The sequence below is a fragment of the Cervus elaphus genome, chromosome 12, assembly GCF_910594005.1.
Source record: "Cervus elaphus chromosome 12, mCerEla1.1, whole genome shotgun sequence".
NCBI classification, from domain to species: Eukaryota; Metazoa; Chordata; class Mammalia; order Artiodactyla; family Cervidae; genus Cervus; species Cervus elaphus.
The window spans coordinates 30,796,896-30,820,846 of record NC_057826.1 but is presented as its reverse complement, the minus strand read 5'-3'; the positions used below and the strand labels follow the sequence as shown (position 1 = coordinate 30,820,846).

Genomic DNA, 23,951 nt, shown 5'->3' with positions numbered 1-23,951 from the left:
GGACCAGGCTGCAGGGGGCCAGCCCCTGAAAGTTTAGCCAGCCTCCGGAATTTGCCTTGTAGCACTTTCCCGGGGGCATGCCCCGACCTTTCATCCCGGCCTTTTAGTTATAGGACAAGGGGCGCCGGTTCTCTCTGGCTTCTTCCTGCTGAACGGGGGCGGCGAGGGGTAGGGTGTGGCCGGGATGACAGGGAGCGTCTGCCGTTAATTTTGTCACAGAGTGTCCGTTGGAAGCCCTTGGTACTGCTGTCGCAATACCATCAGCTGAACCGTGTTGAGCCGCTGTTTGACGAAGGCCAAGAGCTTATTTAAGAGACAGGGCCCGAAAGTTAAGAGCAACAAGAGGATTATGAGTGGTCCCATTAAGGTCGAGAGCAGGGTGGTCAGCCAGGGGGAGTTTTGGAACCATGATTCGAACCAACCTTGCTGGGCTTCCCGTTCCCTCTTTCTGCGCTCTAGTCCTTCTCTTACTTTGGCCATGGACTCTCTCACTACCCCTGTATGGTCTGCGTAAAAGCAACACTCTTCTTTGAGGGCTGCACAGAGGCCCCCTTGTTGTAAAAAAATCAGGTCTAGGCCTCGTCTGTTCTGTAACACCACTTCTGACAAAGAGGTTAGGGATTTTTCCAAGGCCATCATAGACTTTTCTATTCGTGCAATGTCTTCATCAATGGCGACTCTCAGGGTGATTAGGCCCTGATGTTGTGTAGTCAGGGAAGCAATGCCCGTGCCCGTTCCGGCCGCCCCCAGGGCGAACAGTGTTGCTAGAGTAATAGCTGTAACGGGCTCCCTCTTATGTCTGGGAGCTGGGGTATCTTGGTCCCAAAAGTTGTAGAGGACCTCTTCTGGGTGGTATGTAATCTTGGGTACTACTACTACCATGACACAGAATTCTCTGCTCTGGTCGAAGACAGCCAAATGGAGACAGGGCGTCAGCCCAGTCCGTGAGCATATCCACCACCCCCCGATTTCGGGAATGACGTAGGTCTTATCGGTGAAGTTGGTGTCATTGTCAGTCTGGGCACACAGGGTTTGTTTATCTGTAGGAACCATGCCTAAGCAGGTCCCCGAACCCCATACTTGTTTCATGGTAAGGCCCACCTTGCGGTCTCCCCAAGAGCACTGTGGTGGGTTAGAGAGAGTGGATAAGTTGTAGGTGGCATTTAAACCCACGGCCTCATAGTAAGGTGGGTGTGAGGTGTAGCAAAGCCAGCAGGATTGAGTCGCATTAGGATTGGAGTGGTTAAGGGCCCCGTAGGTTTCTTTGATCAAGGCCCACAGGGGTTCTTGGGTTTCTGGTGGGTCTGTCTGGGTTAGCTGAAGAGAGGGGGTAGGGGTAGGCGAGGTCACAACATTTGCGGCATTTGTCCCTTGTGGTGAGGGGCGGGGGGGTGTAATAATCTGGTTGGGCCCCATAACTTGGGTCTGGGCGGGTTGTAGGACTTGCTGAACATACAATGTTGCACTATTGCTTCCCGTACCATAGGTATCATATATCACTACCCCCCAGGACAGCCCGGAAATCCATCTATTTTCAGTCCGTCCCTGCTGTGTGAATGATAGTCGGATCTGGTCGCTGCATTGCCCTGGGTTGGAGGGTCGTCCCTGCCAATCTGATTTTGGAAGAGGACCCGTGAAGGACATATTGATCAGGTCTGGCCTGGTCACCGACCACTTCCGATACCCATCATTGGAAGTAACACAGCCCCAGGATTTACAGTAGCGGCTCACCATTCCCCCACAGGTTTTTATGTTTTCTCGCTGATGTCCCGGGCAGGCATAAAACCCGAGAGACCTGACCCTACACTTGGAGTATCCTGATTGTTCGATTAATTTTGTAAGGTTAAAATATAAGTCCGGCCACCACTTATCTTTCGGTTGGGTGGCTGTGGTCCGGTTTAGCTCTTCGTAGGTCTCTCCATTTTTTAAGATCCATGTGACTTGAAAAGGCTGGTGGGGGTTTTGGTAGGTGTGCCCCCCTTTTTCCAGGACCCCCAGTACCCCCAGAGTAACCCAGAGTAGAGAGTCCCGCATTGTTCTGAGGTTGGGGTGAAGGGGGTGTGGCGGACAACCAGCCTCGTGGGTCTCGTAGGGATGGAGCCGGTAACCAGGTCAGGGTGTCCCAAGGGAATAGCACCCCAGGAGTAGGAAGCAGATGGCTAGGTATGTGAGGGCCAGGGACAGTCGAAGAATGGAGGACCAATTGCGGGGGGCCGCGGCCGCTAATCTAATGGCAAAAAGTATGGCCAGAGCTGTGATTGTTAGCAGCCACAGCGGGTGATGCCAGGTCAGCATCGGATATCGGGATGTGGTCCCCCAATTATTTTGGGATTGACGACAGAGGGGTTCGGGTGATGGTCAGTTTGGTCGGCCCCGTGAGGGTGGAGCGGTAGGAGTGATTGGGAGGAGGGGCCTGGGCCGGGGCCGCCCCTGTCTCTGGGAGACCCGGGGGAGCTCGTTTGAGCCGGGTCAGGTGATACCAGGGCTCGTGTCCCAGCAGTTTGGCTGCCGTGGGAGTGGTGAGGATTACAGTATGGGGCCCCGTCCAGCGAGGTTGTAGCAGGCGGGGACTCAAGGTTTTTAGCAGTACCTGATCTCCCGGGGCCAGAGGCTGAGTTGGCCCCTCGTCGTCTGTCGGTTGTGGCAGGACCCGGTTTGCGTGTTCTCTCAGCAAGGATCGTAGGAGGGAGAAGAGGGGGAGGTACCCCGCGAGTGGGGGAGCCTCTCCCTCTGGGAGGTGAGTCAGGAGATAGGGCCTGCCGTAGAGCAGTTCAAAAGGGGTCAAACCTGTTTTGGAGTGTGGCGTGGTGCGAATGCGAGTGAGCCCCAGAGGAAGGAGGTCGACCCAAGACAGCCGCAGTTCTGAGGCAAGCTTGGTCAGGTGCGTCTTGATGATGCCGTTCCCCCGTTCTACTTTGCCTGACGATTGGGGCCGATAGGGGATGTGGAGATGCCAGTCGATGCCCAGAGCTGTAGCCACCTGCTGGGAGATCTGTGAGATAAATGCAGGCCCATTGTCAGACTGGAGGGAGTTTGGCAACCCAAATCTGGGAATGAGATGGGTCGTCAAGACTTCTGTCACCGCCGCTGCCGTCTCTCGGGCAGTGGGGAAGACCTCGACCCATCCTGAAAAGGTATCCACCAAGACCAGCAGATAGCGGTAGGTTCGATGTCTGGGCATGTGGGTGAAGTCTGTCTGCCAATCTTGTCCGGGCATATGTCCCCTTAGCTGGTGAGTCTCCTGTGGGGGTCGGAGTCCTCCTTGAGGAGAGGTGGAAGCACAGGTTAGGCAGGAGCGGTGGACCGCATATATGGTCTGTCTGAGATGTAGGGGAGAAAAGACAGGGCTGAGAAAGGAAAAGAGAGCCCTTGGCCCGATGTGGAGGGTATTGTGGATTTGGGATATTATGGCCTTAGCCTGGCGCTCAGGAAGCACCGGTTTATTATGGAGTAGTATCCATCCCGACGGGTGCCTCTGAACCCCTTCCTGTGCCAGCAAGGCTCTGGCTTCTTTGCTGGAATAATCTGGGTTGAGGGTGGATCTCAAAGTCAGCAAGGGCTCGGGGGCTTGTTGTAAGGTGATTTGTCGAGCCACTTGATCTGCCATATTATTACCCAGAGCGACACTGTCATGAGTATTTTGGTGTCCCTTGCAGTGTATGATAGCGACCTCTTTGGGCAGAGATAAGGCATCTAACAGTCGAATAATGTGGGGGTCATTACAGATGGGGGATCCTTTAGTGGTCAGGAAGCCCCGCTCTTTCCAGATTGCCGCGTGAGAATGGGCAATCAAGAAGGCATATTTGGAGTCTGTGTAAATATTGGTCCTTTTTCCTTTTGCTAGGTGTAAGGCTCTAGTTAGGGCTGTTAGTTCAGCCTTTTGAGAGGTCGTCCCGGGTGGCAAGGGCTGAGCCTCCAGGACTTCTCGGGTGGTTACCACAGCATAAGCCGCCCTTCGGTTTCCATCAGGATCTCGCTTTGAGCTCCCATCGACGAACAAAGTTAGCTCTGGATCTGGTAGAGGTTCGGAAAACAGGTTGTGAGGTGGTTGCATAAGGGACTCAAGGACCTCTGAGCATAAGTGGGCTGGGGGTTCTGAGGAGAGGGGGAGGGAGGGCAACGAAGAAAGCGGGTTTAATTGTGGAGAACGACTCACGGAAACTTGCGGATTGTCCAAAAATACCAGGTGAAACTGCTGGAGCCTGGATTCGCTGAGGTCAGAGAGAAATCTAGAGGCTAAAAGATCGCCAAGGCGATGAGGTGAGAAGATGGTCAGGGGCTGACCATGAATCAGCTTTTTAGCATCAGCGTACAATGTTGCTGCTGCCGCTAGTGCCCGCAGGCAGGGGAACCATCCCCTGGCTGTGGGGTCAAGTTGTTTGGATATGTAAGCAACAGGCAGCAGTTCGGGGCCAATCGGTTGCACCAGGGCTCCAAAGGCTATCCCTCCCTTTTCATCAGTGTATAGATGGTGTGGATAGTTGGGATTTGGGAGAAAGAGAGGGGGTGCAGCCAATAGGGTTGAGCGTAAAGCGTGGAAGGCCTTAGTCACTTCAGTGGGGGAAGACAGTGGTCCTGTGGGAGTCTCTTTAGCAGCGGCATATAGGGGTTTGGCCAGGGTGGCGTAGTTCGGGACCCAGTGTCGGAAGAACCCCATCAGTCCTAGGAAGGACAATATCTGGTCTCCGTTGGCCGGAGGACAGATGGACCTGAGGAGGCTACACCGATCTGCCGTCAGGGCCTTAGTGGTAGGGGTGATTTTGAGGCCTAGATAGACAACAGAAGTCTGAGTCAGTTGGGCCTTGGATTGTGAGGCTCTGTAACCCTGGGAGCCAAGGAAATTAAGAAGAGTTGCAGAATGTTGTCGGGAGGTTTTTTCTGAGGGGCTGCAAAGGAGCAGGTCGTCTACATATTGGAGGAGGGTGCTAGGGCGGAGCGAGCATCTGGCCAGGTCTCGGGACAGAGCCTGTCCGAAGTAATGGGGACTGTCTCTGAACCCCTGAGGGAGTACAGTCCATGTGAGCTGGGTGGTAAGCTGAGTGTCGGGGTCAGTCCAGGTAAAAGCAAAGAGGAATTGGCAGTCGGGGTGGAGTGGGATGGTAAAAAAGGCATCTTTGAGGTCAATGACGGTAAAATGAGAGGTTTTGGGAGGTATGGAAGAAAGGAGAGTGTAGGGGTTAGGGACAAGTGGATGGGCAGGGACCACCGCCGCGTTGATCAGGCGGAGATCCTGCACTAGCCGGTAGTCTCCTGAAGCCTTTCGAACAGGAAGGATGGGTGTGTTACAGGGGGAAGTCGTGGGGATCAAAAGACCCTGTCCTCTGAGACGGTCGATGATGGGCTTTAGTCCCCTGAGGTTATGAGTAGACAAAGGAAACTGGGGCCTGGCTGGGAAGCAGGTGGGGTCTCTTAGCCTGATGAGGACTGGAGGGTGGTGCCGAGCCACCACCGGGACTCGGGTGTCCCAGACCTCAGGATTAACAGAAGAAGTTGGGGGGTCAACAAGTAACATTAGGAAGGCCCCTGACGTGGGAGCCGATCCTGGAGTCAGGTGAAGAGTGGCCTTCAGCTTAGCGAGTATATCTCTTCCCAAGAGAGGAGTAGGGCAGGAGGGGATGACCAAAAAGGAGTGGGTAAATAGGCAGGAATCTAATTGGCAGAACAGTGGTTGGGTTTGGAGTGGACACGAGGGTTGGCCGTCAATGCCCATAACCGAAACCTGGGAAGGACGTAAAGTGCCCCCGAAAGAGGAAAGGACCGAATAGGTAGCCCCCGTATCAACTAGAAAGTTGATGGACTTACCCGCTACCTGGAGCGTTACCCTAGGCTCGGCTTGGGTTATTGGGGTCCCCGAGTCTGGGCGGCATCAGTCATCATTGAAGCTCAGCAGTTCCGAGGCCGGAGGAGGGCAGGAGGTCTCCCTGGGGCGCTCTGGTCTCCGGCCCCTAGAGGTCGGAGCCCGAGAGGCCCGGGGACAGTCACTAGCCCAGTGTCCTCGTTGTTTGCACAACGGGCACGGCTTGGAAGGAGGCCGCGGATTGGGGCACATCTTGGCCCAGTGTCCTTCTTGGCCGCACTTGAAGCAGGCCCCCGGAGGGGGGTTTTGGGGCCCCGAGTCCGCCGCCGGCCGGAGGGCTGCTACCAAGGCCTGGGTTTGCTGGTTTAGGAGGCTTGCCTGAAATTCTGCCTTTTGTTTGAGCCTTGCCTTTCGGCTGGCCTCAGCAGTTTCTTCACGGGCGTTATAAACTTTAAAGGCCATTTTTACCAGGTCTCGAATAGGGGTCTGAGGGCCATCCTCAGCCTTGGCCAGTTTTTTTCGGATGTCAGGTGCGGATTGGGAGATAAAACGATTGGCCAAGGTAGCTGCCCCCATGGGGGACTCAGGGGACAGTCTGGTGTATTGAACAAGGGCCTCAGTCAGCCGATTAAGAAACATGGCTGGGTTTTCATCGGGCCCCTGAGTCACCTCATCTAGTTTGAGGAGGTTTACCACTTTATGAGAGGACGTTTCCATCCCATCAAGGAGACACTCTATCATATAGCGTACCCGCAGCTGGCCGCCACCCCCTTCCTGGTAGTTCCAATCAGGGTCGGTGTCAGGAACTGCCTGAGCTCCCGGGGGGCGCTGGGGGGAGGGGTTGGCACTATGCCGCTGGTCGGCCTTAGCCCTGGCTGCCGTCCAAATGGCCTGCCTCTCCTCGGGGGTGGTGGTAGATCCCAGGATGACATATATGTCCTGCCATGTTAAGGCATAGGCGCGGGTCAGACCAGTAAACTGCTTAATGTACTGAGTGGGGTTGGAGGAAAAGGATCCCAGCTTGGCCTCAATCTGTGCTAAGTCCTGGAGAGAGAAGGGGACATGGACCTGGGCCAGGCCATCGGCTCCGGCCACTTGCCGCAGAGGGAGTAGCGGGGCTGGGGGAGGGGGTGGGGAGGCAACCTGGGCTAGACCCTCAGCTCCGGCTACTTGTTGCAGAGGGAGTAGCGGGGCTGGGGGAGGGGGCGGGGAGGCCCCTGGAGGGTTGCTATGGGAGCGAGTGTGGGAGCTAACCGGAGACGAGAAGGGAGTGACAGGGGGAAGAGGAGGATACAAGATAGGGTTAATGGCTGGAGAATCTGGGGCCGGCGGTGAAGCCTCAGGGGCGGGAACAGGAGCAAAAGAGGCCGGAGTAGGGTTAGAGGGGGAGGGGTTAGGAGGGGCCGGAGAGGAGGGGGAAGAGGTAGGAGGGGCCGGAGTGGAAGGGGAGGGAGTAGGAACCGGAGAGGAAGGGGAGGGGGCCGTGGGAGAGGCGTAGGGAGGGGGGGCCACCAGATCTTCTGGGGGAACAGAGAAAGCAGAGGACTCAGAAGCGGGAGGGGTTGGCTTAGCTCGGGAGGGTGGAGTCGGGGGGGCCATGGTGAGTAGGATCTGGCTAGGAGCACACGTAGTGCACAGGGTGGGGCGAGAGCACAAAGCCCAAAAGGCCTGAACATTGGGGACCTCAGACCATTTTCCCGTTCTCCGGCAGTAATTATCCAAATCACGGAGGACGTCAAAGTCTAGTGTCCCTGTGGCTGGCCATTGTGAGCCATTATCTAGGGAATACTGAGGCCAGGCCTGTGAGCACAGAAAAGTGAGCTGCTTGGGACGGATATCTCTCTTTAGCCCTAGAGTCCGCAGGTTAGCTAGCAGGCACTCTAAGGGGGTGGAGTATTGGGGATCGGGTTTGGAGGCTGTCGATCCCATGGCGACCACGGGGCGTGGAGGCAACCCCCGCTGTCCGAACGTCCTCGGACGAGTCGAGGGGAGCCGGAGGTCCGTGTAGTCGCGGGGAACGTCTTCCTCACGGCCGCAGGGACCCAGAAAGGCCGAAGCCGGAGGTCTACTCAGCCGCTGGGGACGTCTCCCCACCAGCTGGTGACCGGGAAGGCCGGAGCCGGAGGCCGGAGCCGGAGGCCGAAGCCGGAGGCCGAAGCCGGAGGTCTACTCAGCCGCTGGGGACGTCTCCCCACCGGCTGGTGACCGGGAGGGCCCAGTAAGTGCGCACTGGTTACGGAGCCCTAGGAGGTGGTCACCAGGGAGGGCAGGCCCCAAAGCCGAAGGGACTTACCCCGTATCCTGCCGTCCGGGGGGTTGGTCAGCCGCCTGGGTCCGGGGCTACCGCGGCGGTGGAGCTCGAGGGGGGCCTCAACGGCGAGTGCCGGGGGCCCCTCAACCCGAGCCCCACGTTGGGCGCCAGATGTTAGAAAACACCGCGGGAGAAAGAAAAAGCCGCCTCTAAGGACCGGTGGTAAAGGCCTTTTTATTAAGCGTCGCTCTCGCTCTCGGGCAGAACTCCCGGGGGGCTGGTGAGTGAGGAGACAAAGGGAGTCTGCAAGGTATGAGGGGTGGGGAGGGGTTTTATAGTCCGGGCAGGGCGTCCAGGCCAGGTCTTTTCATATAAGGAAGAAAGCGCGGGCTACAGCGGTGGTCAGTGTCCGAGGGCTCTGTGTTGGTACCTGATTGGACCAGGCTGCAGGGGGCCAGCCCCTGAAAGTTTAGCCAGCCTCCGGAATTTGCCTTGTAGCACTTTCCCGGGGGCATGCCCCGACCTTTCAGTGTGGAGAAAAGGGAACCCTCTTACACTGTTGGTGGGAATGCAAACTAGTACAGCCGCTATGGAGAACAGTGTGGAGATTTCTTAAAAAACTGGAAATAGAACTGCCATATGACCCAGCAATCCCACTTCTGGGCATACACACTGAGGAAACCAGGTCTGAAAGAGACATGTGCACCCCAATGTTCATCGCAGCACTGTTCATAATAGCCAGGACATGGAAGCAACCTAGATGCCCGTCAGCAGATGAATGGATAAGGAAGCTGTGGTACATATACACCATGGAATATTACTCAGCCGTTAAAAAGAATTCATTTGAACCAGTCCTAATGAGATGGATGAAACTGGAGCCCCTTATACAGAGTGAAGTAAGCCAGAAAGATAAAGAACATTACAGCATACTAACGCATATATATGGAATTTAGAAAGAAGGTAACGATAACCCTATATGCAAAACAGAAAAAGAGACACAGAAGTACAGAACAGACTTTTGAACTCTGTGGGAGAATGTGAGGGTGGGATATTTCAAAAGAACAGCATGTATATTATCTATGGTGAAACAGATCACCAGCCCAGGTGGGATGCATGAGACAAGTGCTTGGGCCTGGTGCACTGGGAAGACCCAGAGGAATCGGGTGGAGAGGGAGATGGGAGGGGGGATCGGGATGGGGAATACGTGTAAATCTATGGCTGATTCATATCAATGTATGACAAAACCCACTGAAATGTTGTGTAGTAATTAGCCTCCAACTAAAAAAAAAAAAAAAAAAAAAAAAAAGAGTCTCTGGCACAAGGTGAGCCCACTTGCTGAAGATCCCCAGAGTGGTGACCTTGGAATATGTCCCAGTGTGAAAAATGCCCTTGACATTTGCAATGATTGTCAGTGCCCTCCACAGTACAATGATTCTAGCATGTGAAAGATAGCAGGGATTAATGTCTATGAGGAGTGGAGCTGCCTTATGATTAACAAACTATATTGAGTCCTATGATGGAATAATGAGAAATCGAGAGCAGTTAACAAACCATTAAAGGCTAAGTGTGAGAGCCAGAGGGCCTCTTTGACAGCTTAAGAAGGGATTTTTGTCTTCTAAATTGGAAGTGTAAAAACAGCTGAGCTGCAAAGAGAGGCTATTAGTATGATAGAGTCAAGAGATTTTTAAATAGATTTTTAATAGGTCTTTCACGCTGAAGTCAGGGCCCCAGTTGGAAAAATCTGGAACCCTAAATGCTTAGAGCTTGCAGAGATTTCCCACCCTTCCCTGAGAGAGAGCTGTCACTCCCTGCTGCAAGCAAGGAAAAGACCTTTTACCTGCAAGGCAGCAGGAGTTCCCTCAGGAGCTGATCCCACCTCCTTTCCTGGCTGCTGGGGGGGAAACAAGGGTTAAATCTCCGCCCTGGACCCCACCCAGGACCTGTCTGGGGATGTCCTGGGGCTGATAAGGAGGAAATGACACTCTAAGAGTTTTCAGAGTTAGCTAGCTTGGACCTTGAAGAATGGGAGGATTACCCCTAGAACTGGATTTGGAGAGTGCTTGATCAACAGGGTTGGGACAAAAGAATAATTAAGCAAGTGTTCATTAACTTTAGGGCTCTCTCTCATGACACATCATTTAACACCCTGGTGTGTCCCCAGAAGGTCAGGAAGACCCACTGTCAAGGTGGCTGTTAGAAGGCTAGAGAAAGGGATGGCCAAGTACAGTGGGAAGGCCTGAATGATCCTAGCAAGTCAAAGAGGAGAATGAAACAGAATGAAGAGGCTGATGGAGGTGAGCACACAGGAATGGATGTATTATGGGGATATGGAACATTTCATGTTTGAGCTGCTGCATCTTCAGGTGTCTCTGTTCACACTGAGCCCACTTTTCCCTCCCTTAGTTATGCCAATAATGAAGTATATGTAGTATGGGTACCAGAGTTGAGCCTGTCCAATGCTGGCCACCTCTACTAGTCAGCCTTCAGAGACTTTTTGTTATAGCTGACACTTGCTCAGAACCTCACTGCAGTTTGGGGTCTTCCTACCCAAGTCCTCCGTTGCCTCCTTATGTCATGGATCTCAGATCTGCACTGCAATCTGAAGGCTCCCTTCTTCCTCCATCCTTCACAAGCATTTCTCCCAGTGAATCTCTTGGCACATCTGACCTCATCTTGGTCTGCTTCTCAGGCCTGTGAACTGCCAAAATATGTACCTCAGTGACATGTTGCAGGTTTTTGTTGACTATTTTATTTCCTGAGTATTGGCCACATTTTCTTGTTTCTTCATGTGTCTAGTGGTTTTTGTTGAAATCTGGACATTATAGGTAACATATTAAAACAGCATTCTCACCCTTGAGGATTATTATTGCAGTTTTGTTAATTTGTTTATTTTTCTGTTTAGGAATTTCCCCAACTAGATCTGGGGAATCTATGTCCTCTGTGGTTTGTGATTGCCAATGTCTCTGCTTATGGTCTTTTGCTTTTTAAAAATAGTCTTATGCTTATTCCTTGACATCACTCCCTTGTTTGTATCACTTGGGTCAAACCTAGGTGCGACAGAGATTGTGTTCAACCACTCCAAACCAGGAAGGCATCTGTCCTCTGCCAATAGACATGTATGTGGGTAAGGGGGGTGGTGGTCAAAGTTCATGCCATTTTCAAGTATGCCCAGGCTTTTACTTTCTCCTGGGCCCTCTTGGGTCTCCTCTGCACCTGTTCTGCTCCAGGGTTGGCCAGGCATCTGTAACTAGTTTGGTTTTTCTCCAGGGTCTGCTGCACATTGGCTCGGTCTAACATGGAATACACCTTCTCCCACAATGACCACAACCTCAGGCTAGTGAAATTATGAATCTTCCTTACTTGAACCAGGATTGCAATGATCACTTCCACTGATAACACTGCTGGGTACGGACTTTTCTCACCAGACCAACTTGAGGGAGCTGCTTTGACAGTCAGAGAGAAGGTCCTGGTCCTTAAAACCTGCCTTGTCCTGGAAAACTTGCTTGTCAGCTGGACTGGGGGAGGGGCAGGAGCAGCTCATGGGTCAGAGCACTATAGGTTCCCAGTGTTCCTACCTGAGAAGTTAAGTCGATTTTTACGTATAAATGCTTCTCAGATTGCTAAATGCTTCTCAGATTGTTCTGGGAAATGATTTTCCCCCCTTTTTGGGTCAGTTTTGTCCAGATTTATAGTTGCTTTGAAGGGGAAAGGATTTGCCAATCTCTTCACTTGGCTATAGCCAGGAATTCTATCTCTACAGTGGTAGCCTTTTTCCCTCCAAACTTCATACTAAAATCTAGGTGGTCATTCTAAAATACAATTATAGTGATATCTGTCCATACTTTAAAGGCTTCCATGGCTTTCTGTTTTCCTTAGAATAATCTCCTTACAAGACTCAGCATGATGCAGGTCCTGCTTGCTTTTCTAGCTTTCATCTTACCACTTTTTCCCTAGAAGTCCATGCTCAGACCAGACTGGATATCACCCATGCCACACTTTCTTTTATCCGTACACCTAGCATGTGCCTTTCTCTTTGTAACACTCACAAGCCACCTCTGACTCTTTCCTTCTTGCAGCCCTGGGTCTTATTTTCCTAACTGACTCCTATTCATCCTTCAGATTTCAGCTTCGATATCATTTCCTTCCAGAATCACCCTTCCTTTACTCCTCTCCCTTCTAGGTTTTGGTGCCTTTGATCAGTATTCCCATAGTTTGCTGTTCCTTTCCTTTTCTAGACTGGGTCACACTCTTGATGTCATTGCTGTTTATTCCTTTCCTTCGCTAGACTCCACGCATGCAGAGACTACCAATGAATGTTCACTGATTTATTCTTAACACTGAGACTAATGACTGTTAGACTCTGCAAAACACATAAACACACAAAAAATGACTAAATGACTGATTAAATCAGGAATGAGCAAACTTTTTCTGTAAATAGTTCAATAGTAAATATTTTAGGCTTTGTGGACCATAAAGTCTCCATTATAACTACTGAATTCTGCTGTTTTAGTGTGAAAGCAGCCATAGAAGATAAAAGGAATAGGCATAGGCTTTGTTCCATAAAACTTTATTAATAAAGCCTGGTGGCTGGCCAGGGGCTACAGTTTATAAATTCTAGGATTAAATGTATGAGTGAATGAATGAGTAGTAGGTAATTAGGAAATGTTTCAATGATTTGAACTAAACTCTGACTTGTAGTTCTTTTGTAAATAGTTTAAACTTATCTTCTCTACCTTTGGTCTAACCAAGAAAAAAAGTAATAAGCTTTTTTCACATAGCAGCCTGTCATCATAAATGAAAATTATGTCATTTTATATTTTAATACAAAAACTTCCTCTTGAGTCAGTAGGGCATGTTGGGTTCTTCTTTTTCTATCTTCAACTAGTTTTTCTGTCTTTTTTTTGTTGTTGTTTAGTCACTAAGTTGTGACCGACTCTTTTGCAACTCCTTGGACTGTAGCCCACAAGGCTTTTCTGTCCATGGGATTTTCCAGGCAAGAATACTGGAGTGCATTGCCATTTCCTTCTCCAGGGGACCTTCCCAATCAGGGATTGAAGCTGTGTCTCCTGCATTGACAAGCGGGTTCTTCACCACTAAACCACCAGAGAAGCCCCCTTTCTTTTCTTACTTTTCATTATTTCATATAATCTAAGGCACAAGGTTAGTCTAAGAAATCAAGATAACTAATTAACATGGTTAAATGACAATTTACATAATGTGCTGAGCATAGGTATAAAGAACAATGAAGAAATATGCTTGTTAGGTATATCATTGAAAAATGACAGTTTGACATTTTGAAGCTTTGTCTCTTTGGCATTATCTTTTTCTTATTTTATCTACTTAATGTTTTATATTAAGGCACTTTTTTTTTTTAGCAACATAGTCAATTAATTGAATAAAAATTGGTGCATTATTAGATGATACCTGCCCTTCAAGAATCACTGTATTGTGTTCTATGAATTTACATGTATAATTATGAAGAAAACTTAGGAAATACTTTTATGATTACTAGAAATTGCATAGTATTATGGAGACAATTCACTATATCCTTATAAAACTGAATAAGTATTTTCCAATTTTGATTTGGTATTGAGTATTTGTTCTAAATGTACATATAGGAGAAAGCAGAATATTGGAGTTGATCAATAACACCTGAATACACATTTAATGTATGTACTTTAAGAATTAGCATTCTCTAATTTCACTTCTATGAAGTCTTTTTCTCACTTAAGAAATAAATCTTATGCAAGATTTTTATTGAATTTTTTTTCAGTGAAAGAAAAACTACTTTTAACTGCTTCTTAGAACTTTTCAAAGTATCCAAATGCAACCTTTTTCTACTAAAGAAGCATACAGTTTGTGTAACCAGTGTTTCACTGTTGGTAAAGAGAAAAGCCTGATGTTACATTTCTGAAGTCATGCTCTACTCTTGTGGAATTTTGAGGAAAGACTCAAAGGGAACAAGAAGAAATTATCTGGTAATGTTGTACCTTTAACAATCTCAGAAAAAGGCCAATGATCTTGCATTTGCTTTATCTACTATAAGATCAACTGATTCACAATAGGTGGCTGAATTGATGACTTGTTTTATCTTAGTGGTTCATTTAATTGTACTCATTAAAGCTTAGTGAAAGCCTGTTTTAAAAACTCAGCAATTAGTCCTGGGAAATTACGTAAACGAAAAATATTTATCTCAGCATGAGATTCAATAAATACCATATTAAGAATAAGAGTTTCCAATTAAAGAGGGGGCCACATGTCTCTTAACTGCACATGAAGGTACTTGAGAACCAACTGGAATTGTATCTACATAAACCCAGCAACACAACAGCATTACAAGTAACTTCCTTCTTGCAAGTGAATTTGAAAGCACCCAAGTTGAGTTAATGTTTCTTATATTACAGTGGTGTTTATGAAATCTCTAATTAATAAATGCTACTGTAAAAAAAAAAAGAATTCTATGGTCAAATACATTGGGATATCCTGTGTTAAACAGAATAAAGTAGTTGGCTTTCTTTCCTGGGGGACTTCTCTGATTCTTGAATATGCGGAAATGTACACTAGACCTTGTACAAGAGGTGAATAGTAGATATTTTGCAAACTTACTACCATGGAACACTATTTTTGTTAAAATACCCATTAACATGATGAGGAATCATTTCTTTAAAAACTAAGGTTGGAAGATTCTTTGATAATGTTGAAAGATTCTTTCATAACGTAACTTTCTAAATGAACTAGTCATTTACATATCCTATTTTCTTATTCTTTTTGTAACAATTTAAAAAATAACTTTGTACTTATAGAAAAATTGTAAGAAGAGTGCAAAGAACTCCTGTTTAACCTTTACCTAGATTTCTTAGTTTGCCACATTATTTTTTAATTTTCTCTCCCTTTCTTCCTATATTTCTCCCTCTTTTCCTCTCCATTCCCACTAGCTAATCAGCTAACTACTCACCTACCTACTGCCTACCTATCATCTATTCCCTCATGAACCATTTGAATATAGTATCTTTATTCCTCAGTGCTCAGTGAGAATCTGAAACAAGGTAGAAATTCATTAAAGGATTGACAATTAGTGAATGATGTCTTTCAGGATTTTATCTATGCAATGTTCAATTACAAAAGGCAACCCTGGAATAGTAAATATGAAGTCATTGTCTATTATAAAGAGCCAGTGAATCCATTTCAAATCTCAGCAATGTTATCTTATAGTCTCTTAACAGTTTCAGCATTTGAAAGTTTCCAAACCAAGAATCAGAACAAATGCCTGACTATGTTTTCTTTTTCTCAATTATGAATGTGCTTATGTGGTGAACCAAAGCCAAATAACTTGCCTTCTATTTCAGTCTAGGACATATATATTCAGCCCTGTGGTTTCAAACCAACTGGTAAACTTATTTATTAATTGAATTAAACTTACACAACCGAGTCACTGAATTCAGTTGGATCTTTTCTGGAACCCTTTTCTCTGTAACTCTTTTTTCTCACTTCTTCAGTTTTATTTCTCTATATAGAATAAATTTTTAAAGTTCAGAGAGACTTTTTTATTCATCCCAGGAAAAATAAAAAGAGGTAACATTGTATATCCAAATAAGTTATGGCTTAAAATGAATCTTGCTTGAATTAGTTTGAAAAATAAGAATGTGCAGAGTAGATACTACTATAAGACTCCTTTAAAATGTGATTTATTTGATTTTAAGAATACTGAATGAATCTTAAAAGAATGATAAAGGCTGGTTATATGAAGTGCCCAAAGAACTCAAATTCATTGAGACAGAAGTAGAACAATGATTTCCAGGGGTTGGTGGGAAAAGGAAATTGACAGTTATTATTTAATGGATAGAAGTTTGGGAAGAAGAAAAAATCCTGGAGATGGACGGTGGTGATGGTAGCATAGCAAAGAGGATGTACCTAATGCCATTGAACTGTACAGCTAAAAGTGGTTAAAATGATAAAATCTATGGTATGAATACTTTACCACAATTAAAAAAAAACAAAACTAAATGCTCTGTAAAAAAATCTATTTGCCTATAGCTGTGTAAGTATCCTTCTGGTTTTTTAATTCATATAAAATGTATTTTTTTTCTTTTCATACAACATACTTGCTTGGTAATTCTTTTACTCCCAAAAGAGAATTTGATGGGAGAGGTGGGAGGTGAGCATCGTTTGGACTTTTCAGATGTCTGAACTGTGCCTTGCAATAGGGGAACACATTGGATGAGTGGCTGGTTCATACCCAGGAAGGGGCAGAAAGGCTGAGAACAGGAGGTAACAAGGCTCCCAGCATGAACTTGGCCTGGAGGGTGCTCCCCTTGGAGTAACTGTGGATCCAGCAAGAGAGAGCTGACCTGGAGTTTCATAAAATAGGGGGCTCCGCCAGCAGAAGTCTGTGAAGAATGGCCCATTATTTGTAACTGCTTTGAGATAATGCACTATTCTCTCAAGTACATCTTTTTCATTTTTAAAAGTTCCAGTTCATGAGGTAGGTTTTTATCTATCTTTAGTTTATGTTCCTCTTCTCCACTTATAGCTAATATCTGTGTACCAGAGTCAGCACTTTTTTGATTCATGCTTATCTTTGAGAAGTACTAATTTCCTGTTAGAGAGTAATGTGAGGAAGAAGCCAGAGGCATGGGACAGGCAGACCAGAGCTTTGCTGGAGGTTTATCTTGTGTGCCATCTCTTCGATATGTTTTCTTTGCCCAGGGGGTATGTCTCTCTCAGCTTTTGGTGTTCAAAAGCAAAGATGTCTGGCCACCATTTTTCTGTACTATGATCTGCTGATCACCACCTTCTCTTCTTCTCTTACCCAATTTCACAACTTCTAGTTCCATAGACTAAAAGTTAGGTTTTAGGCATGTGGGAATAGAATATGAGTACATCTTCCTCTTCAGCTGCAACCAGCTCCCCTGCTAGCCTTCCTTTAAGAACTGGGATATACCTTTTAGGATTATGACACCAGCTTTTAGAGAAATCTATTTTTACCTCAAGATTTGCGTAGGTAGGGGCTAGCACTCAGCTTCCTTTCTATAGTCTTTGGCTAACTTCCACCATATTTCATACATAATGCTTCATAGTTGGCCATGCAGGAGGCTGCAGGAGGCCATGGAAGTACCTCCTTATTTCAGGATCAGTCAAGTTTCATCTCCATTGTTTTCATTTTTAGACAACAGTCCCAGAATAGCAAAAATGATGCTACTTGAAGGAATTTCTGGAACTCTACACTAAATCCAATCCTGAAGATGCCACAGAAGGAAGAGAGAAAATGATGAGGTTTTTTTTTTTTTTTTTTTTTTTAAATCCTGAAAAGACTGAGATGTCTCTAGAGAGACAAAAGTTGGCTGGGTTCCAGGTTTCCTCTGAAATGAGATCCTGGACGGAAAGAGGCAAGGAGCCACAGGTGGAAGATAGCATGGGTATAAAGGGGAGCCCTGAATGGATCTTGCTCTCTGTTGCAACTTGAGGTGTGAAAAGAGAAGCTCAGATTAGTAACACAGCCATAATCTTTGAGCCCAGGAAAAGATAGGGAGGAATAAAATAAATGTAGGCAAGTGAGTAGGCCCTGGGCTTTGCCACCTCCCCAACCTCTCTCCCACTACACATCCCAAAAACTGTTAGCTGGAACTGAACAAGACAGTTTTCAGAAAAGGAGAACAGCGGAGTACGGGGATGGGCAGGTGGCAGTGAGGGCATTGGTGGAAAATTGGGAAGCCAGATGGCAAAGTGTCATCTTTCTCGTTTCATGCTTTCGCTTCAACACTGGATTAAGAAAAGACTTTCTCTAACATTGATTCTATTTAATGTAGTGCTTTGCCTGATCAGCAAAATATGGCAGTAAAATAAATAACAGGGTAAATGTTGGAAGGGGAAAAACTAACAATCATCACTGGAAATAAGATAATCTACATTTTTTAAAAAAGCTGACTCAACTGAGAAATTGAGAACTAATAAGAGAGTGTAGCGAGTTTCCTTCACCCAAACTCTATACCAGCACAACCAACTAGAAAATATATTCTAGAAATCCAGGCATCATTCACAATAGCATTTAAAAATCTGTAAAATATATATTTATACTTAATAAGCAATTTTATTATTTTCTTCTGCCATTCTCTTTCTATTTTATAGTGGTAATGTAATGTGGTTATAATGGTTAACATTAAAGTGTAGTTGATAATTTCCTGGATATCAAGACTGGATTGTTACTGAACTAGAAGAGAAATGAATATCCCCCAGAAGTGGAATAATCAAACAAAAAATTTGCATAACTTTTTTGGAGAAATTTTTAAAATACTATTGTAGGATATAAAATAAGGAAATACTAGAAAGCCACACCATGTTCACCAATGGATAACAATGTTATAATGATATTAGTTATCTTATTCTATAAATTTGGTTTTGTTTTAATAAAAATCCTAGAGTATTTTTGAGCCTCTCATAAAATCAATTGCAGAATGTATATAGGAAAATAAAAGTCCACAGAAAAAATTCTGTATGACCTATCTTATGATAGGAACCAGATTGTCACTGTTTTCAGACTGAATCTATGTGAATAACCAATCCTAAATTCTCATTTTATTCCTTGAGAGTTTACAACCACTTATGGTACAAGTTGGGCTTCCCTGGTGGCTCAGACAATAAAGAATCTGCCTGCAATGAGAGAGACCTGGGTTCAGTCCCTGTTTTGGGCAGATCATTTGGTGAAGGGCATGGCAACCCACTCCAGTATTCTTGCCTGGAGAATCACATGGACAGAAGAGCCTAGCGGGCTACAGTCCATGGGGTCACAAACAGTCGGACATGACTGCGTGACCAAGCACAGGACATGGTACCAGTTGCTATATAGACCACCTTCTTGGTTGCCAACAACAGAACACTCTATTTTCAGCAGAAAAGGATTTTATTGAATATATGTATAGTTCATGAATCATTGGCACGGCTCATAAAACAGACTAAGCTGAGCATTTATGTCTGTCTCTAGTACCCCTTTCAGCTTAGCATCCATTCACATTCTCTTTCCCATTCTTAAATTCTGAAGCAACCACATGTTCCTACCTAGTATAACTACCATCATACAAACAAAATGTACTCAACCTGCCCCCCAAGTATATGCCAATGTCTCAACATTGTTAAAGTGACAGGTACTTGGTATCCATTAAATTATCAAAAATTAGAAAGAGATCATCAAATTTTAGTGAGAATGTGGAGAGACAAAAGGTCCCATTTCTGTTGATGGAAGAGTAAGCTGGCCTAGCTGCCCTAGAGAACTTGAATACATCCTAGTTCAGTCACTCAGTCACTCAGTCGTGTCCGACTCTGCAACCCCATGAACTACAGCACGTCAGGCTTCCCTGTCCATCACCAACTCCCGGAGCTTGCTCAAACTCATGTCCATTGACTTGGTGATGCCATCCAACCATCTTATCCTCTGTCTTCCTCTTCTGCTCCTGCCTTAAATCTTTTCAAGCATCAGGATCTTTTCCAATGAGTCAGTTCTTCACATGAGGTGGCTGAGGTATTGGCGTTGCAGCTTCAGCATCAGTTCTTCCAATGAATATTGTGCTTAGTAAAGTTTGGTATGCATATATGACCATGAAATCTTGCTCCTAGGTTCATACCCTAGGGAAACACTCTTGCAGATCCATGAAGGACAGTAAAAGAATATTTATTATAGTGTTGCTGGTTGGGTTGGGGAGTTATAGGTCACTTAAGTGTTTATATTGGGGAATGATAAAAAGAAAGTGACAAATGCACACTCCAGACTCTGCAGTAGCCAGAAACAATGCAATTGATACTCATATAGCAAGAGGGGTCGATCTGAAAAGCATAGTATCGTCCCAAAGGTAAGAAACAGAACAGTATCTGCACCACAGTACCATCATGTGAGTACACACACACACACACACACACACACACACACACAGTGTATATTTATAAGTATGTATTCATACATATGGACATGTATGAGGTACTTTGGAGAGGGGGCTGTGGTGTAAAGAATGTGAGTGGGAATAAGAAATCAAATAGAGAAAAATAAAAAAAAATGATGAACATTGCATGGATGCATAATCATGTGCCCTGCCTAAACAAATAGGGTTAGTTCAACTCTGAATCTGAGATGTTTGTTCTCTTGTTTTGAATAGGGAGATATTCTGTGATTACGGCATCCCATTCCCCCCAGTTAATCATAATAATTAAAAATTCAAAAATTGCTCTAAAGGTGCCAATGCATTTTACTTTCAAACATAAAGTTGACTTGTTTATGTCTCTAAGGAAACTTCCACCAAATGCCTTATCTCCATGCTCCTCATTTTCTTGATTCCATCTAATCTCAGCAAAGGAAGGGGAGAGGTTAGAATAATCTTTCAAAACTTTGAGAATGGTTCTAATTGTTCTCCATTTAGACAAAGTTACTGATTGCTTAATAGCTATTTAGAGCTCCTTCTGGGAAGCAGGCAGCCATTCCAGGCTGTAAAGGTAGTTTTATGGAAATGTTCCTTTTGACAGAAAGAAGACATTGGAGAATTCGTATGCTATTTCAGCTGATTCTGTGATTGCAATCACTCAAATCACTACATTCCAGAGAGATCCCATGAACAGAAGGTTTTTCCATTTCATTCGTTCAAGGTAAAACATTATCTTTTCTTTTTTGATGTACTCCAGTGTGTCAAGAAATGATGAAATGTAAGTCACGATTACAATAGCATGTCTAAGGCTTCCTTGATGGTCACAGGTAAGAAAAGGAGAGAGTAAGATAATTCTTTTGTTCTCAGTGACATTAAAATGCCCTTTCAGATAAGAAAAAAATACATTGGCCTGGCTTCCCTTTGTTCAACTGCCGTAACCTCGTGCAATCTCACTGCCTATTCACCCCACTGTGAGTTAGAGTCACAGAGCAAAATAATGACTGTCTTCTGTAAGTCTGTGTAGTGCTATAGAACTGGAATTGGTTGGTGCAAAGAACTGAAATGAAATTAGAAAATGAATGGACTGCAGATTTGTCATATAGTTTTTCAGCTGTTCGATTTGGCCTTCTGTTCCTTTCTTTGGTCCTTTTATTTATGCACATGAGGAAGCAGATAATATAAATAGCAAATATCTCTCGGACCATTCGATTTTGGCTTTTTATTTTCAACTATGCTGATAACTGTTGGTCACATTTTGATTCTGTTTCAGTGGTCTCCTTTAAATCTTATGTAGAATATCATATGAGGGATAAACAGAATGAGTACCTCAAGTGAAAGCTACATTCAATAGTGCAGTTTTAATTGCTCTGAAAACCTCGGCCTGGGAAACCCAGCTTATCCAGACTTCTCCTGAGGACTGATCTACACTCTAACATCTGCTGAGTTCTGATATGTGTGACCTCTATTCATTCCTGAGGGTAGATTGTCTCTTAGGAGCAGAGCAGTGTTTAGTAGTTGCAAATAGAAGTCTGTCTTTTTGGAAATGAAGATTGCAAAATATAGCCCAATGGCTATTAGAAAACATCTCTCCATGTGATGAATAAGATAATCCAAAATGACTTTATTTTCCATGATCATTTCTTCAGACGTGAGTACTGTAAGAGGTAAAAGAAAAGGGGCGATAAACTGAAATTCATAGATGCAGTTGAGCTATAACTTATGAAATCTTTTTGAATATTCCCTCACTGAAAGCTCTTTTTCTTTTTATCACTTTACCTGCTTTGTGTCTCGACATGGCCATGAGCAGCTAAAATCACCGGTAGATCTGGACAATATTTGCTAAAAACATGTTGGCACAGATTCCACTGTTACTGACTAAACAGGAGGCTAAAAATAAATGAGAGATGCTAGAGATATGAGTAAATCCACAGTTTCATGGTAAATGGCAAAAGACTCTTTCAACTGTGGTCTGCTTGTTGCAGGAAGATAAAGCCCAATATCAACATTGTTTGGGTGATAATCTTCTGCTCTTTCTCTTCTAGTCAGCAAATAACCTACTCTCTTCAAATCCCTAAATATTTCTGTGTTTACATTTTCCAAATACTTAAGGCCGTTATCCTGAGATAGTGGGAACAACCCAATATGTCATCTTATCTCTCTTAAATAATGAAACCCAGATTGCCACAATCAGCTAAAAACCGGTATTCAGAGGCAGCCATTCAAGAATGTGGGATGTTGCTAATGAGAGCAGTACAACTTCATAACCAATGCTTCAAAGTCATAGCCAATGTGTTAATGACCCTGGGTATCTGAGATCATTGTAAATACACAGGAATGTATGTGAGCCCAAAGGCTGAGTCCTTAAACATTGAAGTTACTCTATGTTTAGTTAAATGACCTTTCTTTCCTAAAGTAAAAGAATATTTTAAAAAATTGAAAGGAGTCCTCTCTAAACTCAGCGTGCTTTTCAAAGCCAAATTGATTTTACTAACATTGACTTTAAGAGAGTAAATCAACTTGGCTTTGAAAAGCATAATAAGTGGTCATTTCACTTCCAGCACCAATGTCAATAAGGTAAAAATGTAAGAAATTATAAAAGTTTCAAAAATTTTTATTTGAAAAAATTTTCTGTTGAAGTATAATTTCCCTGTAACACTGTGTTAACTGCAGGTGTGTGACATAGTGATTTGATCTTTTTATACATTACAAAAATGATCACCACAAAAAATCTAGTTATCCTCTGTCGCCATACAAAGTTATCACAATATAATTGACTGTATCACAATATAATTGCACTGTATATTCATGTCCATGACTCATTTATTTTGTAGCTGGGAGTTTGTCCCTATTAATTTCTCTCACCTATTTCACTCCTCCCCCTACTTGCCCTTCCTGGCATTCACCTGTTTGTTGTCTGTATCTATGAATCTGTTTCTGTTTTGTTATGTTAGTTCATTTGATTTTTTTTTTTTTAGATTCCACATATAAGCAAAATCATATGGTATTTGTCTTTCTCTGTCTGATTTATTTCACTTAGCATAATACCCTCCAGGTCCATCCATGTTGTCACAAATGGCAAGATTTCATTATTTTATGGCTGAGTAATGTTCCATTCTTCTTTATCCATTCATCTATCTGTGGAAACTTTGATTGCTTCTATATCTTGGTTATTGTAAACAATGCTACAATAAACATAGGAGTCCATTAATCTTTTTGAATTTGTAAGAAATCATGAAGTTTAGTCTAGCGTACATTCAGCAAAATTCTGCCATCTGATTAACATGTGTTACTTTACTTTGCCTTCTTCCTTAGTGCTGAAGGTTGGCTGAATGAATCTGATGCCTGGAATGTTCCTGCAGGGCGCAGATATGGTAGGTGCATTCTCTAGGTAGAATGAATCTTAGGTCAGGTCAAGGGTTGGTTACGTGTGGATTGCAAGGACAGAAGCAGTGGTAGGGGCTGAGGCCATAACTAGAAGATTGAAGGACATACATTAAAACTGAGAAGTGACATAGAGAAATTAATACCATTATTATCCAAAAATGCTCATCCCAGAGAGCAAGACAGGATACAGCATGTTAATAAAGTTAGTTGGTTTGGGTGCTAGTGTGTTAATTAAGGATGCAGTGAGGCTTGCTTTGATGTGAAGCCTGGAGTGCTATGAGTGTGATTATTTAAAAGAAAGCACACTAGTATGGAAATGATGCAGCAACTCAAATTTAAGGGTGGGGCAGCAAGAGTAGGCGTAAAAGGAGATATACATATACCAACATAGCAAATTTCTGGAAGCCTACTTGCTAAAATATTTAATAGAGGTATCTGTCTATACACACATTTTTGGATAATTTACTTTCTATTAATTACATTTTCTGATTTCCCTCCATTAAACATATAGTACTTGAATAATAAGAAAGTTCGGAAAAATATTTGAAAGACTCAAATGAAAGAAAGCAAGCCAACCATCATAGTTTAAGATTCATAGTCTAAAATTCTAGTGCAA

The 23,951-nt window shown here is 44.7% G+C and overlaps 2 protein-coding genes across 2 annotated transcripts; both read right to left on the bottom strand.

Moving 5' to 3' along the window:
- Positions 1–213: 213 nt before the first annotated feature.
- On the bottom strand, positions 214–2,034 carry LOC122705623 (MLV-related proviral Env polyprotein-like). The gene has a single exon (XM_043921066.1). The coding sequence runs from the start codon at positions 2,032–2,034 to the stop codon at positions 214–216; it is 1,821 nt and encodes a 606-aa protein (XP_043777001.1).
- A 3,832-nt stretch (positions 2,035–5,866) lies between these two features.
- Positions 5,867–7,726, bottom strand: LOC122705622 (ras and Rab interactor 3-like). The gene is made up of 2 exons (XM_043921065.1): positions 6,941–7,726; positions 5,867–6,865 (listed from the first exon to the last, which is right to left on the bottom strand). Exons 1-2 carry the CDS (start codon positions 7,724–7,726, stop codon positions 5,867–5,869), a joined length of 1,785 nt encoding a protein of 594 aa, XP_043777000.1.
- Between the last annotated feature and the right edge of the window lie 16,225 nt (positions 7,727–23,951).

Bases quoted from the DNA above. Each gene is read 5' to 3' on its own strand.
- LOC122705622 (XM_043921065.1), bottom strand. From the start codon at position 7,726: ATGGGATCGACAGCCTCCAAACCCGATCCCCAATACTCCACCCCCTTA. The intron at 6,866-6,940 runs GTTGCCTCCCCA...GGCCTGGCCCAG, and splicing joins GAGCTGAGGGTCTAGCCCAG to GTCCATGTCCCCTTCTCTCT.
- LOC122705623 (XM_043921066.1), bottom strand. From the start codon at position 2,034: ATGCGGGACTCTCTACTCTGGGTTACTCTGGGGGTACTGGGGGTCCTG.